Source organism: Lytechinus variegatus, chromosome 6, assembly GCF_018143015.1.
Source record: "Lytechinus variegatus isolate NC3 chromosome 6, Lvar_3.0, whole genome shotgun sequence".
Taxonomy (NCBI): domain Eukaryota; kingdom Metazoa; phylum Echinodermata; class Echinoidea; order Temnopleuroida; family Toxopneustidae; genus Lytechinus; species Lytechinus variegatus.
This window is the reverse complement of record NC_054745.1, coordinates 42,341,794-42,359,782: the sequence shown is the minus strand read 5'-3', so window position 1 is coordinate 42,359,782 and position 17,989 is coordinate 42,341,794. Positions and strand designations below refer to the sequence as shown.

At 37.0% G+C, this 17,989-nt stretch overlaps 3 protein-coding genes and 1 long non-coding RNA gene across 4 annotated transcripts in view; all 4 read right to left on the bottom strand.

Annotated features, from left to right (window-relative positions):
* LOC121417856 (MAM and LDL-receptor class A domain-containing protein 1-like) overlaps positions 1-3,426 on the bottom strand; it is a 35,989-nt gene extending 32,563 nt beyond the window's left edge. Inside the window, exons 1-2 of the mRNA XM_041611589.1 lie at positions 3,414-3,426; positions 1,928-2,068 (exon numbers count right to left, since the gene is read on the bottom strand). Coding sequence (XP_041467523.1) covers positions 1,928-2,068; positions 3,414-3,426 — 154 coding nt within the window. The remainder of the gene's footprint in view (positions 1-1,927; positions 2,069-3,413) is intronic.
* Positions 3,427-3,480: 54 nt separating this feature from the next.
* LOC121417855 (MAM and LDL-receptor class A domain-containing protein 1-like) lies at positions 3,481-14,324 on the bottom strand. Its single transcript, XM_041611588.1, has 9 exons — positions 14,142-14,324; positions 13,526-13,610; positions 11,356-11,427; positions 10,447-10,590; positions 9,212-9,471; positions 8,185-8,269; positions 5,423-5,569; positions 4,454-4,608; positions 3,481-3,728 (listed from the first exon to the last, which is right to left on the bottom strand). The coding sequence occupies exons 1-9, from the start codon at positions 14,307-14,309 to the stop codon at positions 3,489-3,491; spliced, it is 1,356 nt and encodes a 451-aa protein (XP_041467522.1). The 5' UTR covers positions 14,310-14,324; the 3' UTR covers positions 3,481-3,488.
* A 27-nt stretch (positions 14,325-14,351) lies between these two features.
* On the bottom strand, positions 14,352-16,342 carry LOC121416750. Its single transcript, XR_005970247.1, has 3 exons — positions 16,318-16,342; positions 15,681-15,806; positions 14,352-14,407 (listed from the first exon to the last, which is right to left on the bottom strand). It is a non-coding gene; the product is annotated as an uncharacterized LOC121416750 (long non-coding RNA).
* Positions 16,343-16,457: 115 nt separating this feature from the next.
* Positions 16,458-17,989, bottom strand: part of LOC121417854 (MAM and LDL-receptor class A domain-containing protein 1-like) — a 32,853-nt gene continuing 31,321 nt past the window's right edge. Inside the window, exons 13-14 of the mRNA XM_041611587.1 lie at positions 17,592-17,750; positions 16,458-16,510 (exon numbers count right to left, since the gene is read on the bottom strand). Coding sequence (XP_041467521.1) covers positions 16,458-16,510; positions 17,592-17,750 — 212 coding nt within the window. The remainder of the gene's footprint in view (positions 16,511-17,591; positions 17,751-17,989) is intronic.

Genomic DNA, 17,989 nt, shown 5'->3' with positions numbered 1-17,989 from the left:
GACATTTTGTTGATTTGCGATTTAGCGTGTTTAATGATATGGCGTCATTATCATTCTCCAAAATTTAGTTTGCCGTTGATATCAATGTTCGCACTAATTTAGTTACATTCGGGCATCATATTCATATTGTGTCATTTTATCTGGCCTCTGTCAGAAAAAATAAATGTTCTAAAAATATTAATCTTCCCGTGGCAAAGATGAATAGGCCTACCCCTCTAGTTATACACTCTTGGCGGACATTATCCGGCGAGTTTGATGATATAGGCCTATCCATACCAAGATGTCTCAAACTATATATGGCCTTAATAGAGGTAAAAAAAAACTATGCATGGGTACCATTCGTGCAACTGCTCGATCATTAATATTCTTTTTAAACGAACGGTTTGTCTTGCGCTTCTTGATTTTCATGCTCGGGAATTAATATTTTTGTCAGTGCCAAGAAGCAACGTTGACGTTCGGATAAAACGGGATAAAATAGGCGTGTAATCCATCTGTATCCGGTCTCAAAATCATACGTTAAAAAAAGTCATTAATTCAACTTATTTTTCATGTGTGAATCTTCCGTGTCAATCTCAATTCGAAAGCTGCAACATTTTCAAAATCGACAGTATTTCTATTGATGGCGTTAATTTTCAGTTCAGTTCGTTGACAACGGAAACTATTGAGAACCATCGACTTATCGAAATCGAGAATTTTTGTCATATTCATAATTATGCGCATGTGTTGATCTGTAGTACTCGGTCGCCATGCGACACGATGCGGCCGAGCATATTCTATCGCTAGCTAGCTGTAGTCATTTCCAATAGAGCGTGCTTGCATGAAATGCTTCGATACGGACATAAAAGAGGAACGCCTTTCATTATCATGCTTTTAAATATAATAATTTGAAGTCGAGTAGCACGACAAGTGGAACTAGTACAGGCACCACGACGTACATGTTTACTCTTCATTCCAGAGCGAGTCGCGGAATTGAAGGCTAGCCGTGGCCGCGGCGCGGGGTGAGATTGCCTTTGCGAATTTTGATAGAAATGGGGGGCAGCGACAGCGCAGCTAGCGGCCGCTAGCTGCCGCTAGATGCAGCGAGCTGAGGATTAAATCTATAATCAAATGTAACATAAAGTATGGCAGCGAGCGGCAGCAGGCACAGGGGGAGCTGCGAGAGCGGATGTGAGTTCTATTGTGCTTTAATTATCGCAGCTAGCTGCCGCTGGCCGACGCTATTATCCCGTCTTAGAGTGTGCAAGCGTACGCTCGCGGGGTGCACGCTGACAAGGGAACAGGGATGGGCTCCCTAAGGGATGGTAATAAATTAGATTCAAATGGAGGACACTTTATCCCAGGAACTGGTTTGAGTCCACTAGGAGATAGTGACCTTGATATATATAAGGGATAGTAACAAACTATACTTGAATTGAGGGGATTATATCCTGAGAAATATAACTGGTCTGAGTCCACTAGGAGATGGTAAACTTGATATAAAGCAGTTATGTAAGATACCATTCATACTATTCTATATGGAAATGTGGCACTCTGTAATAGTGTGTAAAACCCATGGGCATATAGCCCAATAAGAAAAAGTACCTGGGCTTGTTACACAACAACTTCACTATGATCATAGACACATTTTTTTACTACTTCTCTTCTCTTGACCTCTTCAAAAAGCATCTCAAAACACACTTATATAACCATAATCCTTAACTTGTCTTATGCAATTAACAGCACTTTGTATCCTCTGGAAAAGTGCTATATAAATCCAATTATTATCATTAATTGCATTAACTACTATGTACAATCGTGAATATAAAGCGTATGATTGATTGTTAACCTTTGTGTTAAGGGATCCTGAAGATGTTGCATAGCACAGTTAAGTATATGAATGAAGCAATAGCACTATATAGATTGATTTATCATTTCATGTATGTTCTACCTTGATCTGTTCCTAGTGTATGGTCCACATTTGGTCCTGTTATTCCTCCTACATCAGCCGGTCCTTGGAACACGAGCCAATCACCATCATCACCCTCGACATTGACCCATTCACAGAACTCATCCTCAAAAGTGCATGTTCCTGAACATTAAAAAAAAAATAATAGTTGGAATTTATAGTGCGCCAAGTTCGGTCTGCAGATTGTATAAGGCAAAATGAAAGAAAGAAAAGAGAGAGAGTGAAAAGGGCACGTAAAGGGCACGTACATATGCAATGATAAATAAACAACTTGAGGAATAACTTTGACCAGGGAACATTGAATAGACACATGTTAAGGTAGTGCTGAAATGTGTCAATGGAAGTGCATTTTTCAGATAACAAGGGGACGATCATTCCAGAGAATAGAACAAGTGTATGCAAAAGACTGTATCCACATGATAAAGAATAAACTTATTTAACGCTAATTCTCCCGGGGGGGGGCCATAATGGCCCCCCCTCAACAATTTTCGCGATATATCTGCTGCACGAAATTTTTTCACCTCGCAGCTCACTGACTTTTTACATTCAAGTCTCGTGCAAATTTTGAGACCAAAGTTGTGACGCCCGGGTACGCGGTTACGACATTACGCAACATTATGCAAGTGCATGTCAGACCCAAAATTGCTCATAAACGTGATTTCATGTACAAATCCAATGCAAATTGCGTATTTAGCCAAAATTCATAAATGTATCATTATTTCTACTTTTACTGATTAAACTTAATGAATTTTGCCTTGTTTATGATCAGAATTATGTCTGGAACAATTTCCATTGAAAAAACAATAAAAAAACAAAAAGTAAAAAAACAAAGAAATACATAAGAAATTCATAAAACAATAAAATACATAAGAAATTTATTTCCGAACCAAAGTTTTTTTGAATTACGATTGTTAAGAATGCTACAAAGAAAATTTTTACCAAAAATTAGCATTCTAGGAGCTTTATTTAGTGAATTAGAGCAAAAAGTATGATTTATGCATAAATTAGCATAATTAACTCATATAAAATAAAATCTCATTATTTTGGAAAATTTTACCATACAGCCTTGTAGATTACATCGCACACTACCAGCGTGCAAATTTTTGCGTCGCTCGCGCGATCGGCGGCCGAGATCTTAAGGGGGGCCATAATGGCCCCCCCCCCCCGGAATGACAAGAATCAAAATACCCCGGGAGATTTAGGGTTAAGAATTAAATGTATGTTAAATTAATGATAGAAACTGTACAATTGCATGACCAGTTAATGACACAGAAATGTTGCTACATATTCAATGTTAATTGCTACGGTAATGCACACAAGCTATTTGTATGTATGAACATTGAAAGTGACACATTACCAGTATTGAGGTAAGTGTATCAGCAATTGTATGCAGTCAGAAATTGTTAACCATTTTAAACCTTTGATTTTGTTTTCAAAATTCATTAATCTTTCAACATTCTTACTTCACCAAACTTTAGCATGTTAAACAATACAAATCACAATTAAATATTCTAATTTGTGACATGATGCACAATATGCAGATTTATGGCTGGTTATGGGTGTTAATATGACGTATGAATATTCCATTACCAAAAGCACATGGTCCTGGTTTATAGTCAACTTCATCAATAGCTATATCACCCCGACTTCCACTCCCAACCACACCCTCAAATGCTATTGTATATGAGGATTGACTGGTCACTCCAAATTCAGCATAATACCAACGGTCAGCAACTCCACCATCTGATGTAAATGTCCAGCTGGGAATACTCCCTCCCTCAACCTGAAACAAAATAAACAAAATTGATCATTTAGGATTTAGGGAATAATACGCAGACCAAACTACATCAAATAATGACATCGGAATAGGCAACTGGACCTCAAGGGCAAGGGGGGACACTTAGTATAAATATATTATACATAAATGTATGTGCTGTGGTTGAGACCTCCATTTTTGGTCTCAATTTATGTTCAAGATCATCACCAATTTCGAAAGCCATAGAAATTCCCATTTTTTTCCTATTCCAGAGACCCTCACATTTGTGGTTCCTTGTTCCAGTGCGTGCCCATCATGAACTTCTAAGCTGGTTGGAGTGGCAAGACATGAGACATGGGCTGTTATGATCCTGCTCTTCCTCATCATAATCATCATCATCTCCCTCCTCCTCCTCCTCCTCCTCAGCATCATTATAATAATAATAATGTCCATTTATATAGCGCAGTTACTATGTGCATATACTCAACTCCGCTTTGATACTTGGTATCATATTATTACCCCAGCTGTAGCTGAGCTGCCATATTAATAGGCGCTAAAGCGTTCAAGGAATAAATCCTACCGGGTACCCATTCACCTCACCTGGGTCGAGTGCAGCATGATGTGGATAAATTTCTTGCCGAGGGAAATTACGGCATGGATGGGATTCCAACCCATGACCCTCTGTTTCAAAGTACTGAGATTAATCCACTGGGCCACAACACTCCACAAATTATAATAATTATAATACTAACCCAAGTATTGAGTGTTCCCATCTGATCACCATACATATGATAGAAAAAACTCCAACAAATATCAGTAGTATTTTCATCTGGGGTAAAGCGTTGCGATATCAATCTTGCACTCGTACCCGGATTCTGATTGCTAGCTTCAATGTACATGTAATGACCTTAATTAGAAATAAGAGAAACGAAAGTATTTGAGAATGTTACAGGTAAGTTTTACTACTTTGACGTGGAATTTAACACACTTTGGATGCTTGAGGTCAATTGTAGAAAGTCTGTGCTGAATCTTAACATAATAGGAATCTCGCAATAAGGTGTATCTTTTCATTGCAGCTTTCCTGCACTCCCAACGGTTTTGTGTGTATTTTTACTGTAACGATTTATACTGAAAAGCTACTTGCAGGATTCCTGCAGGAAAGACGAGGTTCTGACTTTTGATAAGGTGCCCAGTCTACCCCTTTTAGATGCCTAACATCCAGAGTAGAATGAGATTTATGACCATAAGATGTTCAGAAACATTTCTGAAATTTCATCCCATTACCTTACATTAAAGTCGCTTTTTCACCCCCCCCCCCCCCTTAGATTTCCCTAGGCATTGCAGGTTTGACTAAAGCATTTCTAGTTGGTACATTGAGTTTGTTCCTGCCCAAAGAACTCTCTATTTAAGGCATTTCCAGTGTTTTACAAAATATGGAGGAAATGAAGAAGGGATCGAGGATCAAAGCCCCGAACTGAAAACCATGGCAACCAGGCTGCAAATAGATGAAATTAATGGAAGACTAAATGATTTATGTCAATGTAGTACTACGTATACACTATGAGAGAGGTAGTCCAACTGATCATAGATCAATTAGCATGAAGGACACAACTCTAAATCATGCCCGATAATGAGAGTGATGGACACTCAGCCTGAAGGAAAAAAGTCACAAGACTTTCAAGAAACATGTTTCACAGAGAAAGATGACGAAACAAGCCTACCTTCATCTGTTCCCAAGGTAACGTCAACAGAGGGTCCTGTGTAGGGAGTGGTTGTAGAACCATTACCCCATACCCAATCAAAATCATCAGTTAAATCTTGCTTGTAACCGCATATATCAGCATCCTCAAAGCTGCATGCATGGATTGCTGAAAAAAATCAAGGTGAGTAGAATATGAATATGTAAGCTAGAATTTTGGGGTATTTCTGCATTTTTTTCCATTATCTTCAAAATTACTACTTTTCATTCATGTCCATTCCAAGGCTTCTTGTCTTTGATCAAGGGATCTTTATTACTCCCTTGGACCATAAATCTATCAGTGTAGTGCATTAATGCAAAATTACCACTTTCTTCCTTACCCCTCTCCCCTCTTTTCTCCCTCTCCCCCTCTCTCTCCCTCTCTTGTATCCTTGTTTTATACACTAGTGTTATACTGTTATTATGGGATGGATGCAGTGAAAAACAAAGAAATTATTATGGGATATCAGGGTTGGGGCATGGACCTCATGCTTTTTGGTAGTTGTGGGCAGTTCAGATTTGTAGTTTGGGAAGGAGACATATCAAAATGTAGTGCGGTATTGTTTTTGAGCTTCGTCTATTCAAATGGTGGTGGAGGAGAGAGCGTTGGCCATTGCAATGGGCAAGTACATTACAATGTAGATGTGGCTTAAGGCTAGGGACGATAAGGTTCACATTTAGTTGATATTTAGTTAAACAATTTAATTAAATGATGATAATTTAAACATTAATTTTAGTTACACTTATGTTTCTTCATTTCAGTTTAGTTTCAGTGTGTATGTGTTGTGAGGGATGAGAGATGACATTACATCACACTTTTAGTATACTAAAGATTGCGAGACAAATGAATACCCTCTAGCGATTATAACTTTTAGTATGTTTCTAATTCTTAAACACCCCCAGTTAACTTCTGGCTAATCCAAATGAACATGCGCCGCAGCAGTCTTAGGCAAAACCACGCCCTACAAATATAAAAGTAAAACTATCACTAAACAAATTAATACCCCACCACACGCTGTTGCCATGACAACACAGTTTCAAAAGACATCCAAAAATTGCTTTTGCATGTTTTTTGGAACACATTTGAAAAACGGGTCTTGGGCATCTTTACCCCAAGACCAATGTTTGTACCACGGTTCATGAGCAATGATCATAAACTGAAGAAGTAGTTTGATCCCAACATTTGCAATTGACCAACCAACTGCCAGACGAAGCAAATTTAGATTCCTGCATATACCCTCTTCAAAATTTGTTTAGCAGGATAATTATATTCCTGTCTCAAGATATTTTAGTTCTTGCAATTGCAAAGTGTGTACATAAACATGCATTTTAGTGCACAAAGATTACATGTAAGTCATCAAAGAGAAATAGAATACAAATACACTAATACTATTTTGGATGTTTATGAGATAAAGAAGAAAAGGACGAAAGAATAAAATAGAGACAAATAAAAAAGAAGAGGAATACTAAAATTCAATATGAGTAACTAATATATGAAATCTATAGAAGAATCTTACAAAAACCTACAAAGATTTTAACCTTTAATTTACAAAGCAACTTATGTACAAAGCTATGTCATACATGTCCATATCACTTAGGGTGTGAATAATCATTATTTAAAACACATTTCTTCACAAGTCCTCTTTCATTAAAATTGTCATAAATAATCATTAAAGGTCTTGTGAAAAATCTTTGTCCAAATGAAATGTCATAATGAAATGTCAAAGTCAAGGTACCTCTCATTTGACCTTCTATGTTATCTAGGAATTCAATAAGTAAACACTGTCTATTAGCCAGGTAAAACTTTAGTTATCTTCTACTCCTCAGGTAACTTTATATACAAGTAATATTAACACATTGGCCCATATTCAGAACTTGGGTTAAATATAAACTCTGGTCTAAGATTGTGGTTTAACTATGGATAGCCAATTATGAGAGGCAAATGTATTTCTAACAGTAAAAGTTCAGCTTGGCAATGCATTTGACTCTCTAATCATTTTAATTTGATTTTTTTACTTTCCATAACCTTAACACAGAGATAGACAATTGCCTAAGAATACAAGCAATTGGGAATTTTAATGCAGCAACTCAATACTATACATGTTTTGGGAATGCAGAAATATGAAGAAAGAAAATCATTCTATCCAGGCACCTATCCTCTGTTTTAATAATCAAATTTAACTGTTTTAATAATCAAATTTAACAGTTATCACAAAGGTTCTTAAGAAATAACAATTAAACCTTTGTGTAATGTGAAATTTGAAAAGGGTGAAATTCCTGTGATTCTGTTTACTTGGAGCAAAGATAATGAAGAAGTAGTTCTCATCACCCTACATAACATAAGTATGATTGCAGTTTCCAAATAGAAAAAGATGAAAGATAAATGTATAATTTGTCCCATTGATTACATCTAAGCCTCTCCCATCTACTACACTAATTTAAATCCCCAATAGGTTTTAGGATGACAATGTAAAAAATTAAAAAATATATCATTTATCCCATTTTTATCAATCCTCTCAATTTATCCGCCACTCTAATTTTCATTTTCTATTAGAAATCTCCATTTGGCTTGCATTAATCCATGAATTGAGTGAAAAAGAAGACAATGATAATTATTGCTAATCCAATCCAATAGTCATTTTATAAATCACCTCTTCCTTTTATGTTGCCAATTTAAGGTTTAAATACTGATCGAATTAGGGCAATAATCAATTCATGTGGTGAATAGGATAAAAACAGACTTACCTGGACAAGGTCCCGGTGTAATGTAGATATCATCTAGAGCAATGTCACTTGACAAATCAATACCCATTATGCCTTCAAAGACAAACTGAAGCAAAAAATCAGATACATACAGATACAGATAAATATCATTTGAATTAATGAACTTACATTAATACTCCAATAAAACATACAGAATAATGATTATAAAAAAAGTTAATGTATTACTCACAAAAACAATACCAGCAGTGGCAATGATGGATCATAATAATATACAGCATTTATAAGGCATCGATTTTATCTAGTTTCCTATTATTACCCCGGCTGTAGCTCCAGCTGCTAAAGGCGCTTGGTGCATTCAAGGAATTAATCCTGCCGCTTACCCATTCACCTAACCTGAAGGAAAACACGCCTTGGCTGAGGTTCGAACCCATGCCCCTTTAATTGAAAGAAGAGATTCGTAACCACTAGACCACAATGCTCCCACAGTAACAATAAATAACAATGTAAAAAATAATATATCAAATCATAATGATAATCATAGTAATGGCAAAGTAATAAAAAGGATTTACATAAATTTGAAAGAGGACAGAAGATAGGGCACCCCCCCCCATGTGATCGTGATTTGTTTCAAGAAGTAAAACAGATAAAAGAAGGCAGGGGAAAAAAGAGGAAATGAATGGAAAAAATGCAATTGGCAGTGAACAGAGTTTGGTGATTGCTGCAGAAATCAAAGTTAAATTTAAAGTTTGCAGTTCTAAGGTTGAAAAAAAGATTTATAAATGAACTGAACTGAACAGTAGAAAAGATTCTGATAACAACTTTCATAAGAATATGATTCAATCTAGATACAAATATTTCGCTTGTGGGTATATTTTACACAAAAAAACTAAACTGCATTATTGAATGATATTATTTGAAAGGAATGTACACTAGATGATGGTGATTAAAGTGAACACAGTCATTTGTAGAAGTATAGTTTAGACGAGAAAATTATCGTATAAAAAAAAATAAATAAATGCACATGCAAAAAGTAATTGAATCAAATTACCTTAAATTCTGACAATGTTGAATAGTGTACCCTAGATTGATACCAGACCCTAGCTCTAGAACCACTCCTAGTCCAAAGTAAGTTAATACTGGTTGAGTTCTCTTCTGCATAGACATTCAATGTACCCATATGAACACCCCACATGTGATACCAGAAATCAACACACGCCCCACCCCAGGAGGCAGGAAGGGTGGGTGATGTGAAAGCTGCCGTCTTGCGCTGGTTGTAAGTGCCTTCAGTGAAGACATAAAATCCAGTCTCTAAAGAAATCAATAAACATTAGTAAAATTATATATCATTTCCATGCTAAAACAAAAATGAGAATGATAGATCATGGTATAAGCAGAGTGTTGACATTAACTGAAGCTGATATGGAATGCACCCGCCCCCCCCCCCCATCATGCACTATCATCAGGATCTTGTTACATATTACAATCGATTGTTTTGTACAAAAAAAGCATAATTTCAAACCATGTAAAAACAAGTTATAATTATTTGTAAACATCAATCAGATTTTTTACAAATGTATGTATGTTACACTTCCCCAAACTGTTCTGCAAGCGCAGACCCTTGGTTTTCACAACTCGCATAGTTTAAAATGCAGAGTCTGACATAATGAGACTGGATTCACTGTGGCTAGCTATACACAGACAGATCCTTTGGTGTCTAGTCCTTACTCTCAACATGGTATAATTGGTTAAAGTGCCAAATATTATTCTTAGTTTGCTTGCAGACTACCAACAAACCTAGTAATCTAACCCAGTGAAATGTTAAGATATAAAATGGATGGGTAATTTTTTTTTCTTTCTAGGGTCAGTTGGTACATTTTTTGAGGGGTGGAGTTAAATTTGAATAAAAAATTATAAGTCGGCACATTTGACAGTGGTCAGTTGGCTGGCAAACAAACATTTTTTGAAGGTTTGCATGGTGGCATGACTGTCCATCTTCAGGAGTGAGTGTTTGCTCGGCGTGCGGCCCGAAACGTTGATTCTCTCTTCTGCTTCTACTCATCATCTCTACTCGCCGACTCAAGCCAGCATCTCCTCATCCATCCTACCCCTCAAGCTGTTCAACTCATCAATCTCTTCTGGTTTACAGTCCTTTTCAGGACTACATTCAAGAAAGATTACTCTACTCTCAAATTTGCACTTTCTCTCCTATCCATTTCTTTTTCTTTTTTCTTTTTCTTCTTCTAACTTTTTTTTTACCAACCCATGGAAAAAGCAGAATCTTACCATCTCCTGTTGTATGATCACTCTCTGGACCACTGCTTGATGTAGGTGTTAACAAGTTTGTACGAGACCATTGGATATCATCAGTCGTAGACTGAGCAAAATCACACCAGTCAATATCAAAATTACAGCCATATTTGATTCCAGCTGATATGAGGAAAATTAAGGATAACATATCAATAGCTTTAAAGGGGAAGAAGACTGTGAGTGGTCATTTATACCTTGGTCACATTTGCTCTACAGTGGCCATACGGCAACTCGAAACAAGCCTTTTTAACATTTTTTGTACAACTACATACAGGTGGTTGAATTAAAATAAATAACACGGCTGTTTTTGACTCGCCGTACAGCCGCCGTAGAGCAAATGTGACCAAAGGCATTAAGACTGAATGCTATGAAAAGCTAGTCTTAAAATATACCTTTAGAGACAACTTCATGTATGGTATACAGATCATAGAATAGTCAATAAAGTTATTTTCATAGAGAAACTCTAATGTCTTAAGAGCTAGAACAGAACATTTTATCTAATTGGTAATATAATTATTAAAGTATTATATTATATGGTGAATTGGTATTTTATCATTCAAATGGGCCTATGTGACAAGACTATACACTGCTCAAAATGTTGCATTATGGAGAAGAAACCGTGACAAGTTTGAGGTCACCATATATCCATCCATTGGAATGGTCAAGGGGCATAAAAATATAAAATCAAATGTGATTATAGAAGATATATGTGACCTGCCACCCAAATCCAACAATAAATCATAAGGGAGGGTTGTCAGTAAATAGCCACAAAAGTAAATTGGTATTCAACAATAAATTTATTTTTTCTACATAATGATAGTGAAAAATGTAATTAACATCAGTATGATCAGTCAATATGAAAATTACAGATATTAAGAATCTTACGCGTAGTTACAGGAACCGTGGTGGGGCGTGGTGTTGTTGTTTTACTGTCCGGATCGGCATAAGGTGGTGAAACTGGGAACCAAATCAAAAGAAGATGGATGGATGGATGGACGGATGGACAGATGGTTGGATGGATGGATGGGGGGATGGAAGGATGGATGGATGGATGGAAGGATGGATGCATGGAAGGATGGATGGATGGAGGGATGGATGGATGGAGGGATGGATGGTTGGATGGATGTATAGATGGATGGTTGGATGAATGGATAGATGGATGCATGAATGGATGGATGGATGGATGGATGGATGGGTGGATGCATGGATGCATGGAAGGATGGATGGATGCATGGATGGATGGAAGGAAGGAATGCATGGAAATAATGGATGAATGAATGAATCTTTTCTGTTTCCATTCTGACAACAACAATATATGTGATTTTTAATGATCATATTAGCTCTTGGAAGATATTTCACAATGAATTACATCTGACTAAGACTCATACTTAAAGCCAATATGCACTGATGTATGACATGTGATATTATTGATTATTATGCAGAAGCGTGCATCCTCCTAACATGATTTGACCCATGCTGTGTAGTAGTATCAATAACAAGTTTACACTTAGAAAAAATCCTGTAAAATTATATATTTGTAATATCCTGACGATTATTCCACATTTTAGCATTGGTACAGATGCATTTAAGCAAATGACGATATAACTGTCGAAAAATATTTCCGCTTGAGTAAGCACCATTTACTTTTGAAAAGTTGGTGGAAAATGATTTGCGCAGAACTTTGAAATAGTTATGCACATAAAAGTAGACCTTAATCATGAAGAACACGTGGAAATTAGTTAGTAAAATTGATTTGAAGATATCTTTTACCTTTTTAAACTTGTTTCCTTGCCCAAACACTTCGAAGAGTGCATTGCGCCCCATCCCACTCCCCCACACACCGAGTCCATCGTGACGATATTTGCTTTACACTGAGCTGTGATTTACATGAAATGGCTTATAGGCTTGATTTTCATTTTGTTAATCATTGCCAAGCTTGGGAAAAGTGCGGAGAAACAAGTATTAAATGAAAAATCAAATGTAAACCAACTTTAAATGATAAAAACTTAGTGAAAAATGCTGGAGATGTTTGATATAAACTTTTGTTCAGATTCAGTTATGTCCTCAGATCCAGCTGGCACAAAAAGGGTAAAGGTTGTGCTTACTAAGTGTTGAAATTTCAAATTTTGGCGGCAAAATTGTTACAAAATGCTTGAATGTATCCGTTTTATGTCAATTGGCTAAAAGTGCTAGGGAAATTTATGAGAAATGCTTCACAGGGTAAGTTTGATTTCGCCCTTTCCCCTTGACACAGCGTGAAAACAAGCATTTCTGCGCAAACAGATTTCTGCCAGCTTTACAAAAATGGACAGTGCTCACTCAAGTGTAACATTCTGTCAAAATTTTTACTGTCATTGGATAGATGAGACCCAAACCCATAATTATATGTGAAAAAATTACCCACATGCTGTATATTTGTTAATTCCCATGGCTTTTTCAAAGTGTAAACTTTTTTTTGATACGCACTGTATACCGACCCCAACAGGGAACTCAAAAGGAAATTTAAGTCACATTTAACATTAAGAAGCACCCCCCCCCCTCGTAATCCCGTTACCCTTGCATATTGCCACTATCAATCCCTTCTACATATAACTTCAGATAACATGATGTCATCCAGAGCAGTATTCCCTTAATCTCCTCCCCTTTTTAGCATCTCCCATAAAATTCTCCTGCAATTGTTAACTCCCTCTCCCTTTACTATGCATATTGTCTATCTATATATCCAATACATATCAGTGCCATACTTCCACATATAACATCAGAGAACATGATATCATCTAAAGCAGTATCTCCTTAATCTCCTCCTTCTTTCATCATCACTTATCAACTACTCCTTTCTTAATCCACTTCCTCCCCTTGCCTATGTCCATTTTAATCCCTGACAATCTACTATATAAGAGGTTCCACATATAGCTTCAGAGAAGGCAATTTTATCCAAAGTAGCATCCAATTATCTCCTCCTCCTTTCAGCATCTTGCACTCATCATCTACTCCCTTCTTAATCCTCTCCCTTGTCTACACCCATTTTAATCCCTGATAGTGGGAGGTTACATACCTCCGCATATAACTTCAGAGAATGTGATATCATCTATAGCAGTATCGCCTTCATCTCCTCCACCTTTCAGCATCTCAAATACAATCTGGAATAAAAAAAAAGATATACAATAAAAATCAAAGTATATCAGAAAAATCTATATTTCAGAATAATGGCAATAGTAGTGCCCATGTGTTATCTCAAAGCAGTCTCCTAAATTCCTTTAGAGAACTGTTATATGCAAAAGGTTCAGAATGAATCCAAACAGTCCAGTGCTACATCCCAGACAACCATACCTTTGATAATAAGCAAGGTGATGATGATGGGTTATTGCACAGCGCTGGTATTCGCCTCTGATTGGTGCTCATGGTGCTTGCTCAAAAATACGAAATATCTGACATATTTCAATGTCTTCAAACAGTGCTTAGGATCATCATTCAGTTCAAGTACTGTCCTAGTAATGCTACAATTGAGGTATTTAAATAAACAGTGCTCTTTTATCCTATAAAGCATATTTGGTAACTATTTGTGCAAATGTTTGAAAGAAAGAAATTAATTTTATAACCTGAACTAGTTTTGGATAAGCTTCACACCAGGCTCCTATCCAAATTTCTTTTATTGATCTAAGAAATCTCACCCAGTAATTTGAACTATCCATGATGATGGGAACCTGACCAGGATTCCAGACATCACCAACGTTTGCTCCATAGTCCCACAGAGTCATATTCGCGCTGAGATCAACGGTCTCTAGCTGTACCCTCAATACACCGATATCTGCACCATTCATATTATACCAGAAGCTCATACAATGACCCTCGGAGGGGGTTGGTGGAAGAGGAGGGCTTCTCAAGCGAGTTATATCTCCTGGAGCTGTGTTGGTAGATTCAACGTAAGCGAAGGTACCTGGAGTGGGAAGATATCATCAAGAGGTGAATCAGAACTGCTAAACAAAATAATGATGCAAAAATAAAATAATGATTTTGGACTGCAAGGGGATGTTCCATTAAACTAGAGGTAATAGAGCACTGAAGCGATGACATCACAAATAAATTGATTGAATTTCAGTATTTTGATGTATTTTGGTAGAGTATGTTGAAAAAGACATATAAACCAAATTCTGAAGGAGATTGATCCATGAGGTCTTAGAATAAGATGACTAGATAAATACCTAATTGGCCCCTTTGAAGTTAATGTACATGTATTGTTGGACTAGTTCTAAGCATGTTTCATCATGCTTTACCAAACATGTGGTATCAAACAGACTGAAAGAAAATAACTGAAATAAATTATATCAAGTACACTCTATAGAAATTATTGCATAAATATTCTTTCGTGGAAACTACATAACAGATGCATGCATAAATCCTGATGAATATTACTCCTTCAAACTGCAAATGTACAAAATACAATATATGAGGTGAAAGGCAAAATGGTATGGAGTGGGGAGGGAAGGGTTTAGGGGAGCAAACTGCCTTTCCAGACAATCTTCCTTCCTGATTAAGAAAAAAAAATAATGTGTGGTGGTCTCAGACTCTCTATCTAAAGGTGGCTTGTTTTGTAAGTAAAAATGGCACATTGCTTGGGGTCACACATGACTTTTAGAGTGACACATAGTAGCGTAATGTGCCAAAAATTTTGAGCGGGTCAGACATAGGATAACATTTGAAAATGCTGCGAGAGAGTGGAGAATGCGAACAAGATTTTTGACATTTTTAATACAAAAACTCCCAAGTTTGTGATAGATTTTAACATAATATTCAGAAAATCATAAAACTGACATTCCATTCTTTTCCTGTCCTTTCCTTTATTTTTTATTTGTTTGTTTTTAATTGTGGGGTGTTGTGGCCCAGTGGATTATTCTCGGGACTTTGAAACAAAGGGTCGTGGGTTCAAATTCCAGCCATGGCGTAATTTCCCTCAGCAAGAAACTGATCCACAATGTGCAGCACTCAACCCAGGTGAGGTAAATGGGTACTGGTAGGAAGTAATTCCTTAAAAAGCTGTGTGCGCTCTGAACGCCTAGCTTAACCTGTTAATATAGGAGCGCCTTGAGCACCTAACAAGGCAGATATGTGCACAATATAAATACCCTATATTATTATTATTAACATTTTTTGGCATCCACAGCCCCCCCCCCTTCATCACTATGCCAGTGGATACAACTGAGAGAATTTACCTTCAGAAGTACGAAGTGTATGATCTGTTGTTGGTCCAGTAGAGAAGGTTGGAGTACTACCTTGGCCCAGGAGTAAGTCAGGATCATTGGTCCAAGATTCAAAGCCATCCTCAAAATCTATATTGCCTGTAAAACAATTCAAACACACCATGGTGTAGCTTCATGAGATCACCTATGCAGTATTCAATCAAAACCAAATATGTCAAAACATCATATTACCAGAAAATGTGCTAATTATATCCTTATCGTTCATCAAATCATCAGCTCTGATTTCCTGCTCTGAAATTTGTGAAACAAGAAATTCTGTGAATGTCTATTCAAGGGGATTGACTGCATAATAGATTGAGCCCTGAATATGCTGCTGCTTTTGACCAGAATTGTGCAGTTTCTTTTGAAATGGATTTCCCGTATACTCATTGGGATAGTGATGGATAGATACTTGCAAGATCGAGGGTAGAATAGATGACTCTGACTTTTTAAATTTCATTGATAAGTATGAAATTGATATGAAATGTATCACATTGAATTCAAAAAATAAAATTGAATTGAAATGTATCAAATTCCAATGAAATATAGTGAGTTGAAAAGCATTTATTTAAATTAAAATGTATCAAATTAAATATAACTACAAGCTTACCAGGATGAGGGCAGGCTTGTTGTTTCAGTTCGATATCATCCAGAGCAATATCACCTAGGTTACCATCACCCACACTGGCCGAGAAGACTAGCTGAAAGTCTTCTGACAGGTCTATAGGAACGCGTGCAATATTCCAGACCTTACCAATCTCTCCTGTCATTGAAAAGAGCGTCATTGAGAATGCCCCATTCTCCTGTGTTGATGTAAGAAAGAAAAGTGAGGGGCAATACGATTAGCACTAACTACATCCACAAGCAACAGGGGAGGAGAGCTATGGAGTCAATTTAGACCCTCCTCTCCTTTGTACTTTATGCCTATGCTGTAACGTGATGCAGATTCAATGTTATTATTTATTGGCATTGTCCTTTCAAGTCTAACGCACCTTTTGGAAATAAGTTTAAGAAAATCTGGCAAGAGATCGCAGTTTACAAGCTAATTTTGAAAGAAGTAGATGTGAGGGGATCATGAGTATGAGGAGAGGGTCAATAAGGTTGAGGGTTCATGAGGTCAAAGGTCCACTAGGCAGATTTTCTCTTATTGAATTTAATTTTATCAAGATGTTTGTCTACATCAATTTAAGACTTCAAACTTAGCCTATTCTTTAATGTTAACTGAAATATAACCTAGACTTAATACGTGGTTTCAAACCACCTCGATCACAAGAATCCCCGTTAAATTACAAGAACTTTTTTAGGCTGAAAAATACCCATTAATTATTCCTGTTCTCACACCGCCCTGAAACATACCCCTTCAGGATAAGTTCCTGAAGTTACGAGCATGCGCAGTATGGTCTGATAAGCAGGCAAGGCGCGAGATTCAAAATCACTAGCCCAGCAGCCACCCACGGCGCTGCACCCAACGACAAGCTGGGCTAAAAGTTCCCGTAATTTGCTTTCACATCGCAAAAATACCTGCGACCTTGGAAAAATCCCCACTAAAATTCTCGTTATTTCGCCAAGTACCTACTATTTAGCAGGTATTTTCTTTTGGGGATATTACACATAGTTTGCTTTCACATTACCAAAATACCTGGTATTTTCTGATCGGGGTAAATTTCCCGATCAGAGCATACCTGGAACTGACGAACTTCGAGGCAGTCATTATCATCATCACATCACAATCTCTGCCATCATCATCATCATCATAATCACCACCACCATTATCATCATCACCATCAATCATCATCACCAATCATCACCATCAATCATCATCACCATCATCATCACCATCACAATACAATCTCTGCCATCATTATCATCATCACCTTAACATACTTGCCTTTATATAGAACAAGCTGAGTGTGCCTATATTATCCCCATACATGTAATAGTAGAAGTTTACACAATGTACTCCCGTTCCAGGGTATTTATGAGTAATTAGCCATGCCCTTGAGCCAGGTTGCTGGTTGTCTGCTTCTATGAATGCATAGTATCCTGTCAAAACAATAGAATTCATTGAATATCTGACCTTTTTCTAATTATGGCCCCCATGCCATAAAAAGTTGCTATGCCAACTTGCATGACAGCAGTGCAAATTGATTGGCTCTTCCACTGAAGGGTGATATTCCAGCAAGAGTTGCTATCATAGCAACCATTTTTTCATGAGATGGGGGCCTAAACCCACAGCTTTATGATTTTAAAATTAATCTTATTCTGTTCCTCAAACTAGCAAT